Source organism: Etheostoma cragini, chromosome 2, assembly GCF_013103735.1.
Source record: "Etheostoma cragini isolate CJK2018 chromosome 2, CSU_Ecrag_1.0, whole genome shotgun sequence".
Classification (NCBI taxonomy): domain Eukaryota; kingdom Metazoa; phylum Chordata; class Actinopteri; order Perciformes; family Percidae; genus Etheostoma; species Etheostoma cragini.
In genome coordinates, this window is record NC_048408.1 from 13,721,067 (window position 1) to 13,737,250 (window position 16,184).

Sequence of the window (16,184 nt, forward strand, 5' to 3'; positions counted from 1 at the left end):
TCTTAATCTATTATTGATAAATTATTATCGATTATTAAGCAATAGAGCAACTTCAGTCCAGAACTCTTTAAGTACATTCACAGAGATTGTGAGCAGTTATTCAGTTTTATTTTACAAAAACAACATACTGGAGAAATATCTGCTTTAAAATGTATGTAATAGCCTACTTTACTACAAGAGTAGCATCTATATGTCATATTTTCATATCTCATATATTTCATTTCATTTGGAATGAGGAATGTTCTAGGGAATTGAGCTAATGCGGATGTTCTCCCACATTTGGACGCATCACATCCTTTCACCTCATAAACTCATAGGTGTCACTGCTGCCATCTACTGATTACAACGCGTTTTTACACCACCACAACATCACAGCATCACGTGATTTTACTTCCGCAACTCGTGCTAACTCACTCATTTTAAATAGCACAGCGTAATTAGGGAAGTAAGAAGTGTAGCTGGATGGGTTGAAGTAACCTAAACGCTGCATGAAAAGGTACATTCATTTAATGTTGCACTTAAACCGGACAGCCCGCTTCGTGTGAGGACTAATCATGTCTCGGCTCAGATTTGGAAGTATACTGCTGCTGCTGCTGTTTGGACACACAGTAAGTCACCTCTGAGTTTTTAAAGGTTTTCATAGTCTCGATTCTTGGTATTAAAGGATCTATACCTGCAGCCTCATTCCAGTAACATTAAAACTGATCAAAAGAGATTGATTTTTCAAAACAGGACTGGAACTTGCTGTCAATTTGATTACAGACATACACTACACAACAATCTTAATGGGAGTTAGTAATGCTTTTTGATAGATTAGATCAGATGTAACGTAAAGTAAAGTAAAGTAAAGTAAAGTAAAGTAAAGTGCGGTTACCATAGTACAAAAAAAAAACAATATTGCAGTGTAAGCAAGTGACTATAAAATTAAATTGAATTATGTAATTAAAGTAATAATGCTAAAGTAAGTAACCATAATATAAGTTATATTCACCACATAAATAATATTGAAAAAGCATGGACATCAGTTTTGTGGGAAGAACAAATATGGTTGTTTTTTAATCCAGAAATAAAGTCAGTATTGTTTGTGTGTGTGTGTATGTGTGTCTGTCTGTCTGTCCGGCTTATATATTACTATATTACTAAAACACTTTCCACACGAAAATATTTTTTAAATGCAGTCAAGATATTTAAATGCTCTATTTAAATACATATTTAATGTATGTTATTTACAACCTTTAGTGTTCAGTCAAGGACAGGTCACCATGGGTAAATGACACATTCCTCAAGTCACCACTGTACTATAAAAACATGAAACTTTAACCTCATCATGTAAAAAAAACATAAACTCATTTATGATGAACATTCTTGAGCCATATTATGATGTGTTGGCCTGCAGCTTGGAGCACCTCGTTCATTCAGCGTGGATTACCAGAACGACTGCTTTCGGAAAGATGGGCAAGAGTTTCGTTACATATCAGGAAGCATCCATTACAGCCGGATCCCCAGAGTCTACTGGAAGGATCGACTGCTCAAGATGTACATGGCAGGCCTGAATGCCATCCAGACGTAGGTGTACCTTAACGCTCTCTTTAAGCTTTAGTCCGACATTGGTTTGTTGTTTAAATTGCAGATTGTTTTTGGGACTGTGCTTGTTTCCATTGACTTCAATACAAAAAAACTAATCAAGGAAGATTATTGCAAGTCAAAAGACATTTGAAGATGTCACCTTGGATATTTCAGATTTCACAAATGGCAAATCTTTGATATGTTTTGTTTCATTAGTGGTTTTTAATGTATGTATAATATTCTACACATACAGTAAGTGAGACTTTATTGTCTACGGTATAGAGAATTAAATTGCAATTTGACCCAAATTGGAAAATATTGACTAGTGCAACATCCAAATCACAGAGGATTTTTTTGAATTTTAATATTGCGGCGCTGCAGAGACGTTCTGGCCTACAAATCCCATTGTACAGACTAAAGAAAGAAAAAATCTTTGTTTACAGATCCTCACAAAAATCACACTATAATCATTTTAATTTTTAAAATGTAAAATTTTCAATTAAAAAAGAGAATAATAATACAATAATGATCATTTCCTCCACTATCCTGAATCATATCGCAATCACAATATCAGTCAAAATAAAAATTAGATATTTCCTCATATCGTGCAGCCCTAATATAGTGTACTATATAAATAATGCAGTTGTGTAAAATGTACAGTATGTACCCAGGACCTCCGGTGAAGCATATTGATAGAGAGAGGACTCTCCTGATATCATATGTATATTAGCTAGCCACAACCTACATAAATAACTTGAGTGTTTGTGTTGGAATTATATTCACACTTTTTATGTTGAAGGTACATTCCCTGGAACTACCACGAGGAGTCTCCAGGCCGGTACAATTTTGGTGGAGATAGAGATGTGGAATATTTCCTTAAGCTGGCCCAAGACATTGGTTTACTGGTGATCCTTCGGCCTGGACCCTACATATGTGCAGAGTGGGACATGGTGAGTGCGGGTTGTCAGTAAAGGTACACATTTTTGAGTTTTTGATAGAGTTTCACAGAGAATTTCCAAAGAAAGAATTGCAGAACGTATTAAACTCTTGAGTATTTTCATCTCATGCTACTTTATGCTTTTTATTTCAATACATTTCAGGAAATATTGTTTTTACACCACAGTTATCTGACAGCTATAGTTAGTTGTTACTTTGGAGATAAAGATTATACCAACAACCATCTGATCAAATTATAAAACGTGATACATTTAATGACTGAACCAACCAGCAGTATATAAACTAGTCATATTTATCTCCACCAGATATACTGTATACTGTTTATATGGCAGCTTGGTGTTTGTTTTCTAGTACGAGAACTGGAATCTATTGTAACTGACGGGATTTTAACCATGATCATTGTTGTTTGTGAAGGCCACAAATAGAAATGTTTTTAAAGCCACCTTTTGAAGTTTGCAAAGGGAGATTACTCAAAACATGGAATTGTAATGCAGTATGACTTTGAATTAACTTGAACTTCCATTTAAAGTTGCACCAAAAAACCTTCTTGCATTACATTGTTATGTGTGTATTCAGGGTGGGCTGCCTGCCTGGCTTCTCAACAAGAAAGACATTGTGCTGCGGTCCTCAGATTCAGGTAAGAAGAAAAACTACATGAACTAGAAAGGTGAGCCTCCGGCAAGGCATACCCTACCTCACAATGTTAATGCAGTGTGAATTTTTCCAGTTGGAAACTTATTTTCAGATTATTCCGACACCAGATGAATGCAGAAAAAATACCCTATCTCACAATGTTAACAAAAACAAAGAAAAATAATTTGTGTTTTTGCCCCATAATTGTGATCTGCTCCAAAATTGAATGGGTTCTGCCTTGGCTCATGAAAAACCCTTCCATCGAATTTCATGAACATCAGACCAGTTGTTTTTCTGTGATTCTGCTGACAGACAAACAAATGTAATTATAAGTGTCCACCTCTTGATAATTTAATATGATATGAAAACTGTATAACTGTATCAGCCTTAAGTCACATACAACACAAAGAGGTAACAGGTACTGTTTTTAGGATTTCCAGACTGTGTAGAGGAGACACATACGCCGATCATTATGCTTATTTTAATGAATCAAAGTGATTTAAGGAGCAAATCTATTTCTAACGTAAATACCTGGAAGGAAGGTTTTCCCTTCTGCCATTTCTGTTTATGAATAAAAAATTAGCTTGCAAAATAAAAAATTAACTATATTTTCTAAAGTGCTATCATCAGTCATATCACAATAAAAAAGAGAATCTTTTTATGCCAAAGTAAGGTAAGGTGAATCAAAAAGGTGACTATTTAAGTCCCTAAGAAATGTTTTAGTTTTCTTACATTCAAAATATAGGTGTGATAGTGTTTCATCCTTATCACCACAGAAGGAACAAGCGCTACTTATGTTTGCATATTTGGCTACATAACATTTACAGGGTATATTTTATCAAGCATTTTTGATTTGAACCTACTTTACTTTATTTGTAATTCAGTATTTACTAGGTAACAAACAAGCTCTTTTCCAGTTAATACCAGGAATTAAAGATCCCCAGTAGAATTTCCCGCTAGGAGTTATTCTTTTTCTAAATTAAAAGATCTGACAAATATGTTTATTATCACATTTCTTATCTAGCACACTAACCCCATTTAAAAATAACTTATGTTGTGTTACATTATTAAATCCAAAAGACAGGTGACCTTTAATCAGAGTGTTAAATTCTCTAAATAGGGCTGGGAAGGCATGACGCAATAAAAAAAAGAGTCATATGTTTAAAATAGCGGCAGAACTACTATGTAACAACATTTGAACCACACGGATGGTTGGAGTCACGCCTGTACACTCTTTGACCGCTTCACGTAGCTTACCCACACCCCCAACTCCTCCAGGGTGGGAAGGATCCTAGTATATTTTTTCCATAACTCTCTACATACATTTGTATGTAGAGAGTTATGTACACACTACAACACATATACACACTACAACACACACTACAACACAAATACACACTACAACACACACTACAACACAACTACACACCCTGGAACACAAATACACACACTACAACACAAATACACACACAACTACACACCCTGCAACACAAATACACACACTACAACTCAAATACACACACTACAACTCAAATACACACTCTCCACAACACAACTACACACCCTGCAACAGAAATACACACACTACAACAGACATACACACTACAACACATATACACACACTCTTCAACACAACTACACACCCTGCAACACAAATACAAACACTACAACACAAATACACACTGCAACACAAACACACTACAACGCGCACGCTATAAAGACATTTGCACCATAAACTGAACACTCAGTATCAGTGTTATTATTTATATCATATCATGTTATTATTTATATTATAGTATTATTTATATTATAGTATTATTATTCATATACTATTAAATTATTATAGAATTTTTATTTATGACATTATTGTATTTTTCACATCATATTAAATTATTAAAGGCGGACACTTATAAAACTAACAAACCCCAAAACAAACCAAGCCAAACCCATGACCTCTTTGGGGGCAGGTAATAATAAAATATAGTCATGATTGTATGCCGCAGTACATACAACACTGTACTTTGTGTATTTCAGACTACATTGCAGCAGTAGATAAGTGGATGGGGAAGGTACTGCCGATGATGAAGCCTTACCTCTACCAGAACGGTGGTCCTATCATCTCTGTACAGGTGAGTCCTGGACTGATTTCTGCAGGTCTTTGTCTGTTGTTGTGCATTACATATCATTCCAGTACTTTATTCAGTAAGTAAAATAACATCTACCTTGTGCTGTGCTTGTGATGGTAGGTGGAGAATGAATATGGAAGTTATTTTGCCTGTGACTACAACTACATGCGCCATCTGAGCAAACTGTTCAGGTCTCACCTGGGCAAGGAGGTGGTGCTTTTCACCACAGATGGCGCCGGGATCAAATACCTCAAGTGTGGCTCAATACAAGGTCTCTACGCCACTGTGGACTTTGGGGCAGGTAGGTGTCAGGTGTCTAGTCAATGCAATGTAATATAAGCAAATGTTGATTGCTGGTTAAAGGTTTGGTTATGTATTGTAGAGGCAACTTGTGATCAGACATAAGATGACCTTTCACAGTAGTTGCAATATAAGTAGTCAGCTTCTGTTTTTTCTTCACATTGACTTAGTCAGAAGTCATGAGGAAGTTGCACAAATGCATGTGAGCTTATCTTTGTGTTTTGATGCTGTTAGGTGGAAATGTAACTGCTGCCTTTGCTGCACAGAGACACGCTGAACCTCATGGACCTTTGGCAAGTATTTCCCTCAATACGGTTTGTGATTTTTGAACCTCGCTTCATGTTCTCTCAGACGCTCATAGGGTTTTCTCCTGTGTTAACAGGTGAACTCTGAATTTTACACTGGCTGGTTGGACCACTGGGGGACAGGTCACTCTGTCGTATCATCTGCCAAAGTGGCCAAGTCCCTCAATGAGATGCTGGCCATGGGCGCAAACGTCAACCTGTGAGTCTACAGATTTCAATGACAGCTTTAGATTTAGTAATGCACTGAAAGCTGATCAGCTGATGCTGGAAATGTAAACAACTTGTTTGATGGTGACAACAAATTAGTTGGTTAGTATGTCACAGAATGTACATCTGCAGGATACACTCTCTCTTGAACAGAGGGAATAACTTTCTAACTAGTTTAAAGTTGTTAGAATCTACGTGTGCTTCATTTTGTCTACATTTTAGTTTGATTTTGCTCTTCCCAGGTACATGTTCATAGGAGGAACTAACTTTGGATACTGGAATGGTGAGTGGACTTCAACAGACTTGCAGCAGAACCACTTCTTATGTGTTGCAAAATTGATTGCCTTAAGAAGAAACTCCCCCTCTGATTGCCTCCTGATATCTCAGGTGCCAACACGCCATACAGCTCACAGCCCACAAGCTACGACTACGACGCCCCCCTCACGGAAGCAGGCGACCTCACAGAGAAGTACTTTGCTATTCGAGAGGTGATTCAAATGGTAAGAACACTAGTGCTGGCCCTCTAGTTTTGCTATTAAATGTCTTCAGCTGTCTGTGTCCAATGTAAAGGCGTTATTAATGTGCAACAACCACAAGTATTACATTCATATTTTTTAAACTTATGTACAGTGGAGTATATGTCATCTGAAAGAACGTGTGTATCCTTTCAAAACAGTACCATAAGATACCAGAGGGACCAATACCACCCACAACTCCAAAGTATGCATATGGGACTGTTGGAATGAAAAAGGTAGGTACTCAGTGAACCCTGTGTTTCTATGAACTCACCATTAAAAGTCTTTTTGTCACATGATTTAAATCATGAAGTACTAAAAAGCAAACCTCTGCCGCCACAGCTCCAGACGATATCAGATGCCTTAGAAACACTGTCTTTCTCTGGTCCCGTCAAAAGCATGTATCCTCAGACCTTCATTGAACTGAACCAGGTATCCTTTTTTTCTATTAAATGTAATAAAAGTTTTTCATGTTCATCAGCAATATTTTGTAAAATTGTATGATTGATTTCTTTATGAGGTGTCTCTTTCCTATTTGTCCTGTAGGCCTTTGGTTATGTGCTCTACAGGACTACACTGCCTGTCAACTGCAGCACACCAACTCCTCTGTCATCTCCTCTGAACGGGGTCCATGACAGAGCCTATGTGTCAGTGGACGGGGTGAGTCTGATTGTTTCTTATCAAATATTACACACAATGCACTTTGTTGCCTTTATCCCCAGATAGCTGAACATAACGCTGGCAATCAAAAAAAACTTTTATTGGTACTAAATATGTCTTCAACACCGTCAGTATTGTACCAATTTTAGATTAGCAGCAATTCTTGTACAGCCGCCTGTGTTTAGACAACATGTGAGATTAGAGAACTTACGTTTTTTTTTTGTAGATTTGTTCATATTTTTTTTTATTTTAAGATAGTTTGAATGGCTACTCTGCACTGCCACTCTGGAAGTGTATCCACACTAGTATAATGTTGTTTTTTAGATAAAAAATATTTCTGGTAACAAAGTTAGCAAACTGATTTATTTCTGATACAACATTGCTGATTTCTCCTCTAGGTGGCTGTGGGGATTTTTGAAAGGAACCAAGCCATATCTGTCAAAGTGACTGGGAAAGCCGGCAGTCAGGTGGACATACTGGTGGAGAATATGGGCCGAATAAACTACGGAAAAGACATCAACGACCTAAAGGTTATTTTTTTCCAGCTTCCTTTTAAAGTTACTGTGTGCTTTGACATAGGCTACAGGTGTCCCAAGGCTTAACTAGGTTTCAAATGTCAGGTTCCACAAGCCTAAAAACAGTTGAGTTTACAGATTAGATTTAACTGCAACCAAATAATATTTCAAAGAAATATATTTCAATTAAATAGAAATTGTGAAATAAAACTTTACAATTTCCAACAAGCCGGGATGTCAGTGTAAATTCTCTGCTCTTTCTGTCTGGTTTCTTTGCTGCACAGGGCCTAGTGTCCAACTTGACTCTGGGGAAAGATATGCTAACCGGCTGGACCATGTACAGCCTCAGTATCGACGAGGCGGTAAGCCAGGGCATTCTCGGTGAAACGAAACCATCAGCCCCACCTCGGCCTGCTGCTCTCTCCCTTCCAGCCTTCTACAAGGGAAGCTTCATCATTCCTGGTGGCATCCCAGCCCTCCCCCAGGACACCTACATCCAACTGCCCAAATGGAGGAAGGTATGTTGCCCATACAAGACATTTACTTAGAACTAAATCCATTTTCAATATTTTAGACCACAAAAAAATAAATTACAGGTATATACACATGTTTTGAGTTTAACTAGATGTAAAAACACAATGGATCATAATTGAAAATATCAGCCCGATTTACATTCCCATTTTTAGATAATAACAAATAAGAATAATTAGAAATAATATTTAGCTGCAGCCCTACTCTAAATGTGGTGAAAACAAAAGAGCTAATAATATACATGCTGTTGGATCATTTCAAGATTCCCTACCATGGCCACAATCAGAGCATCTCATCTGAGAAGGTTTTAAAGCGTTGGTTGTGGTTTTGTATTTTATGAAAGACGTATTTCAAGACAATGCAAATAAAGGAGACTAATAATGAATCAGTTCTTTTTTTTCTTCTTTTCAGGGTCAAGTTTGGATTAATGGCTTCAATTTAGGACGTTACTGGCCAACCCGAGGCCCGCAGGTGACTCTTTTTGTTCCTGCCAACATCCTCAGCACAGCCGCACCCAACAATGTGACTGTTCTGGAGCTGGAAGAGGCTCCCTGCAGCTCAGGGCCATGTAGTGTTGAGTTTACTGCCACGCCCATCCTGAATGCAACAGTCCAGTCAAACGACAAACAGCACCAGCATAGGCAGGATATGAGACAGTGGGACCCTGTAAACTGACACAAGTAAAAGCCAATGACTAAATTTACCTGTACCTCAACAGCATTTACAGCGCACATACACACGATTAATGCACATTAATTTAATTTTAATGTAAATCTGTTTATTGATCCCCAATGGGGAAATTACAATTTACACTTTGTGTCCACACTTTGTTAGTAATCACACACAGTCCTGAACTACACACACACACATGCTCAGGATCTATACATGCACTAATGGAGAGTGAGTGGGGCTGCCAGCCAAACCAGCGCCCTGAGCGGTACGGTGCCTTGCTCAACAGCACCTGGCAGTGCCCAGGAGGTGAAGTGGCATCTCTCCAGCCACCAATCCACACTCCCTACTTTTTGGTCCACACAGGGACTTGAACCAGTGACCCTCCGGTTCCCAACCCAACTCCCTATGGACTGAGCTAATGCCACCCCAAAAAACTAACTAACTAACTAACTAACCAATTAACTAAGACATTCACCCCATTTTAAAACCAAAGGCACAAAATAAAAATAAAATCTATGACCAGAAGACAGAACTTTTAATGCTGTTGTTTTGCACTTGCTTTTTGGAGTACCTATGAAGTCCTATAGATACACTGAAGGGAATAAACATTCACTTAAAATATATTATGATGGCTTATTTCTTATGACATCTTTAAAGTAAGTGTTAGGCTGTTCCTTTAGTTTTTCAGTAGGACTTTTTTGGGCTCGGTTATTAACATTAATGACTGTGCCCGTCGGCTATACAACAGGAAATGCAAAGTTCATAACAGTGACTTCACACAGCAGCTCTGGCTTAGGGGTTCCTGGGCCTGGTGGCCCATTTGGTCATCCACCCATGGCACAGAAGACTCTTTACTAAAGATGATTTGTTGTGATAATAATGCTGCACAACATCATTGTGAGAATAATGCTGCACAACGTCAATCAATTTGCACTACTCAATTTGCTGATGTAGAAACTCAAATCAGCACTTGTGTGAGCTCGATGTATGCTTGATTTTAAAAACTGTGAATGATGGTTAATTTGGGACACAACACTGATTGAATGTGTCTTTTTATAAAAAAGTGAAGAATGGTGTTTTTAGCCAAATATTGTATGTAACCATCATATCAACTGTGGGCATATTTACCTAGGGATTCTGCATACGATTTTTATTCAAAGCCTTTTTTGTCTCTTCACAAAGGCAATACTGCCAATTAAAGCACTGCCAAAACATCACAGCAGCCTGTGTTTTGTTTTATTTGTGAAAAACACATCTGGGAAATACTAAATGTATTATCATCCAACTACATGTACAATGTGGGACTGCTTATATGTAGCTTATATTAACTTTAAAATGATTCCCCATTATATTCTGAACCTTGATATTACTCCAATGTTCCCCTTCCTTGTGTGACCACACTTTTTTTCGAAAAACAAAATATAAACAAAGGCGTTTGGATAAGGACCCCTATTACTGATCAAGATAGGAGCTGAACAGGACAATTTACTGTTGTAAAATTATATCACAAACACAGTAATGATCTACTTAAGTAGTACCGGCAGATTGTCTTTCTTCTTTCAAAATTTCTTTTCAACAATGTTCAAGAGTATATGGCATCTTGTCCACACTCCAAAGCACATGGTGGCGCTAGTGCGCCTAACCACCGTCAAAAATCAAAATGAAGAAGAAAACCCATCAACGTAGAAGAAGAGGGTGGAGGCCTGCTTAAAATCCAACGAGCAAAAAAACAACAACGCTAGCGTTAATATTGACTGGTTTTGTCCATCGATGAGGTAAACAACGACCAATTAAATCTTTAACGTTAAGTTGAATGTCTCGATACGTAAGCAGCCGGCGGTAACTAGATAAGTACCTTAGCAAGCTAGCAAAAGTTAGTAAGATGCTAACCTAGTTGTACATTTGTTATTAGCTGTATGAAACAATTAATTAGCTGCAACGTCCTTAACAAGCTAACAACACCTTACTGTTGCCATTTGTAGATTAGATAACAGTTCGGTTAAGCAACTAGCTAGGTAAACAGGATATAATACGGCACTTGACCCTCCAAACATTAGCTAGCTAAACATTAACCTGTGTGTCTTTGCTTCTTCGGCAGGTTGTGAACGCCTCTGTGTTTGGGACATTGCTCAAGATGCAGCACAATAATATGAATCTATAGAGTATCATGTTGAGATACTCTGACACAGGCATACTACCTGACAATAGTTAACAGACATGCCGTGGTGCCTAAACACCAAGCAGAAATATAATTTTTAGACGTCACACAGTGTATGCCAAACTGCATTCTCACTTTTTTTTTTTAAATTAGCATCAGAGAACAGTTCCTTCTGGTAAACACAGGCTCAAATCAAGCTTTCTTCATCTAGACCATGGTGGACAATCGCTATGCCACAGCTTTGGTCATCGGCTCGGTGCTGAGCCTGCTGGCGACAGTCTATCTCTCTGTTGCTGTGGGAACGCAGCACTGGTACCAGTACAGCTGTCCACCAGTCAAAAGGGAGGGGGGCAACGCCTCCGAGCTCAGAGAGGAGTTCATCAAAGGAGAGTTTGATGAGAAGACTTACAGTGAAACCATGTTCCGCCTGAACGGCACCCTGGGACTGTGGTGGAGGTGTATACTGGTGCCCAGCCAGTCCCACTGGTTCAAAGAGCCAGGTATGGCCCCTTCTTCCGAATATTACATCGCTACAGCTTTCAAAACTCTTCCTCAATCACACACTAATAGGTTCTGTAGATCTCCCATTATAGGCTCATGTTCTAGAGGCAGGCTAATACGTATGCTTGCATTGATTTACTTTAAATTGTAGTCAACTTTTAAGAGAAATATGTCTGGCTAAATTATAGGCAAATGTGATTAAAATGATTAGATTAGAATGTTTTAATTAATCAAAGGTGGAAGCAATGAACAAGTTATATCCAGAGCATCAGATTAAGCAGATGATTTAAAACAGTACAGGAAAAAAGTTTTGTCTCACTTTGAAAGCTACTTGCGGGTGATGGTTAAAAAAAACCTGTAATCGTTTCATACCTACCTCTTTGTCCAATATTGTCATTAACCCTTAAACTTAAACACAGCTCATCAATTTGCAGCAATACAACCCCTGATAATAAAGGGGATATGTAGCTCAGTATTAATGATGAGGAATTACACATTTCTATTGTCTCTTGGTGTACTGTATGTCCTCATGCTGCCCAACCCTACATAGCGGCCTGTGTATGGGTGAATGATGACCGCTCTGTTGAATTTTTGCTCTCTTCTTACATTAGATCCGAGGATGGAGACGCAGTGTGTGAGCTTCACTCTTGCTCAGCAGTTTAGTCCAAAGTACAAATACCGTGACAACGAAGAGGATCTGCTGAGAACATGTGAGTCTCCCTGTTCTCCCTGTGTTTGGAGATTACATAAGGTTGTGTTTAAGATTTTTGTTTATACTGCCATTCCTTCCATTTTAACATAATTTCACCAGACCACTATTGTGACGTGGTGTTTAGCCATAGAGTTAGTTTGTGGACTGCCGTTTTGAAGCCTAGAGTTTAGCAATACAGGTTGTGATGATTTTTGATGACAGGTTGGAGCTGAGGTTGATGACAAGCCAGTGTGTTATGGTTGCAATGATGCAAAGCTAACCTAAATACTAAAGAGGAAGACGTTGCCAATTTCAAACCATTTAGTGAGACGTCTAGCGGAGTTTTACCAGCGTTTAGAGCGTTTAGCGTTTACAAGCGTTATAGCTTGTACGCAAGAACAGAAACTTGGCAAATCCCTGATGTTACTAGCTAAAGATAAATAAGTAATTTGTATGTGATCACAATGTCCCAATTACCTTTTTGATGATTTGCACTTTTTCTCTCTGATTACTGTCCTAACGGGCACCTGACATCTTTGAACATAAGATAATGTTTATGTATGTAGTTTTTTTGTTAATGTTCTCTGTTTTCAGACTTGTGGAGGAGCCAGTTTCTCCTACCCTTGGTGTCTCTGGCTTTGGTGTTCCTTGGTGGCCTTGTTGGGGTCTGTGCCTGCCTGTGCCGCAGCTTCACCCCCACCTTGGGTGTGGGGGTGCTCCATCTACTCGCAGGTGAGAGAAATGCATGCATGTTCCCCAATTCCTGCCGTGGATTATGGAACAAATTGGCGCACCATCTGTGATTTTCAAAAGGGACATTGGGATTTTTAAGTTTGGGGGTTGTCAGTGGTGGTGGAGAGTACTGTAGCAAGTGACTCCTGTTAGTCCAGCAAACAAATGTATAATATCCTTTTGACATGGTGAACTTACCACAGTCTGTTTTAGACGAGCAGACAAGGACAGAGCTGCTGCTGTGCTCTTCTTTCAACAGTAATTGAAAAAATCTACTCACATTAAAATACATGTCCTACCTATAATTCTCCAACATAATACTAAATGCAACTCAATGCAGATTATTTTGTATTTTGTATGGTATCACACACTACATCGTAAAGTGTTGCATAATTTGACATGTGTGAATCGATGCCAGTAGCACGCACACTAACGTAGTCAAGGCACGGTAGCTGGGATGTGCCGTTTGGTGGAACAAATGTGAAAAAATATACAATGGAGTGTCCTGACTCACTGACAATGATGACGCTGGTGTGTGACCTTCAAGACAAACAATTGTCGTGGGTATTTGTATGGCATGCCATATGCCGCCAGCACCTTTTGTGCCTAACACGCGTCCAGCTGGTGATTCTCAAACTTAATAGCTTACATCGTTCTGGTGGTGCGACCTGTGGTCTTCTTCTTGTTAGGTGAGTTCTTGCTCGTACATCCCCACCTGATTGTGACTACTTTAACCGTTTTACTTTCTCAGATGCATAAACCTCTTTAAATCTTTTCTTTTGCTTTGATTGATTGCAATAAAGCAAACATATGTCATCAATCATCATCTGAGCTTAATCAGACAGATCCTAAGTCCTGTGTTCTCATTTTAGTTATTGGGTAAGGGTCTAAACCATTGCCTCACTCATTAAATGCATGTGCGTAGTATGTGCCATTTCACCTAAAGGTAACGTTAGATGTACTAAAACTGTAAGAACAATTTCTTCTGACGGTAGCAGGGGTGGCCTTTATTTCTTTATTTATGGCTCTGCCATATTGCGCCGTATAAACAAAATCATAATTGTGGCAAATATTAAAATATAATTGTACTTTCCGTGATTGGGATTGTCTCAGTGTATTGAATACTAGTGGAGTTTCTTTGGAGCCAGGATCCAGCTGCTGCAGTTTAGATTGTATTGGCTTTGCCACTATTCTGCGGCGGTGTTGTAGTTTAGTTTCAGCGGACACATATAAATTCTGTTTTCTTTTCTTCCTACTGCCCTTCTCACCTCTATGAACACAATGAGATGCTTACATGTTTCTGTTTTGTAGTGTTCATCTTTTACATCTCTTACTCATCAGGTCTTTGCACTCTGGGCACGGTCTGCTGTTTCCTGGCCGGTGTGGATTTGCTCCAACGGTATTTGCCACCACCACAAGGGGTGGAGGGCTCGTTGGGCTGGTCCCTCTATCTCGCCCTCATCTCCTTTCCTCTGCAGATGATGGCAGCTGCTTTGTTCCTTTGGGCGGCCAGGAGTCACCGCAAAAACTATACCCGCATGACTGCTTACAGGGTAGCCTAGAGAGAGACTTATACAACCACTTCCCTTAAAACAGCCTGAGGATTTTCTAATCTAAAAATTCAAAAAAAAAAAAAAAGGTTTCTGGTTAAGGACTGTATTTGTTATAACTTTCCACTTCTTCTGTAACAATCTTTAAATACAAAAAAAAAACAATGACATGAAACCACAAACCATTTACCAGCTAATCATCATTAGTGCTCATAATCAGGGGTTTAAAACCTTTGGGTTATTTTGGGTAACCATTTATTTTATAGCGTCTCTAACGTGTATCTTACCCAAAGCATGTTCTTTAATGTATTTTAATACCCACATATTGTGGATCATTTGTTGTGTTAACTGTTTTGTGTGTGTGTGCCATAAATAAATGCCTTCTTTTCTGTTGCCATTGATTCCATAGCTGCTCACCACATTGCCCTTAAATCAGTTATAGATTATAAACTTGCACAAAGGTTTCAGACATGCAGTCATGTAAGTCAGGGTAGCTTTCTAAAGTAGTGCATGGAAAATATTACAATAGCCTAATTATTATAGGCTTATTATTATAGAAAAAAAAAATGTCATGGTTTATTTTTGCATAATCTTAACTATTGAGCCTTTCCTGTGCATGCCTTTTTAAGGTGACATTTCTGTCATCTGTGGTAATTGTTGATTTCAGTCTGTGGTATGTGTTGACTAAATGTAACCACTAATCTCCCTGTCCCTCGTATTTACAGACCTAATATTTATTAACACGGTTCATTTGAAGGTAAAAAAAAAATTGATTTGACGACCACTCAAGCAAACCTGTGATGTCTTTGTTACAATTAAATTCTAATGTTTCAGCCCCCATTATCCTACTGCCATTTTACATTTGTTAAGCTCCTTTTTAAATGTTTTCTAATTGTGGCGGTAGGCTCTGTACTTTAGAGCTCAGTTTCATCGGTTACATAACTGACTGGTATGACAGCCAAATACAAGTGTTGAAACAAATTAAGGCTTTTAAATGTTTGTTGGTAATACTCCGGAGTCAAAGAGAGTGACAGTTGTCTTTGCAAAATCTTTATTTGCAAGTGAAAATCTTCATGAATCTATGTCCTTACACTTACTGTGACATTAAGTCTGGAAAGTTAATGAATTTGTTACTTTTTGTTAGTTCAAAACAACTATTTTCACAGCACCAGAATAGAAATTGTGATTTTCTTTTCTGTAACAATGTGTATCCACTCTGGCTTTTGGAACTGTGTTTAGGTATACATTTGAAGCCCACTGTACCTGTTTCTGTATCTATAAATTTGACATTTGCTGACGTATGGTTTTTGTGTGATCCTTTGTAATACAATTAGTAAAACAACATTATTCCTTACAGTGTAATTATATAAAATAATTACAGAGATGCTTTTTGATGGCTATTGCTTTTTTAAATAGGGCTGCAGGATATGAGGAAAATATACAAAAAGCAACATGTGGTTGACTATCATGATACTTTTCAAGATTAATAAACAGATATTAAAGTGTACTCGGTTATACTATGCTGCTTTCAGTATTATGCTAAAATGCAGCAAATTACAGATACA

General features: G+C 38.2%; 2 protein-coding genes across 3 annotated transcripts; both read left to right on the plus strand.

The window, feature by feature from the left end:
- Window positions 1-382: 382 nt before the first annotated feature.
- On the plus strand, window positions 383-10,204 carry glb1 (galactosidase, beta 1). The gene is made up of 18 exons (XM_034889793.1): window positions 383-608; window positions 1,397-1,566; window positions 2,366-2,516; window positions 3,100-3,160; window positions 5,191-5,285; window positions 5,403-5,583; window positions 5,817-5,875; window positions 5,965-6,086; window positions 6,337-6,377; window positions 6,482-6,594; window positions 6,771-6,845; window positions 6,952-7,041; window positions 7,156-7,269; window positions 7,668-7,799; window positions 8,069-8,302; window positions 8,727-9,064; window positions 9,268-9,276; window positions 9,445-10,204. Exons 1-16 carry the CDS (start codon window positions 555-557, stop codon window positions 8,988-8,990), a joined length of 1,956 nt encoding a protein of 651 aa, XP_034745684.1. The 5' UTR covers window positions 383-554; the 3' UTR covers window positions 8,991-9,064; window positions 9,268-9,276; window positions 9,445-10,204.
- A 422-nt stretch (window positions 10,205-10,626) lies between these two features.
- cldnd1b (claudin domain containing 1b) lies at window positions 10,627-15,360 on the plus strand. 2 transcript variants are annotated; one of them, XM_034890336.1, is made up of 5 exons: window positions 10,627-10,762; window positions 11,086-11,652; window positions 12,256-12,356; window positions 12,932-13,069; window positions 14,411-15,360. In XM_034890336.1, the coding sequence occupies exons 2-5, from the start codon at window positions 11,360-11,362 to the stop codon at window positions 14,629-14,631; spliced, it is 753 nt and encodes a 250-aa protein (XP_034746227.1). In that variant the 5' UTR covers window positions 10,627-10,762; window positions 11,086-11,359; the 3' UTR covers window positions 14,632-15,360. The 2 variants fall into 2 exon arrangements, with proteins under 2 accessions (XP_034746227.1, XP_034746235.1); XM_034890344.1 differs by having other exon boundaries at window positions 11,086-11,645; window positions 12,258-12,356.
- The last annotated feature ends 824 nt before the right edge of the window (window positions 15,361-16,184 follow it).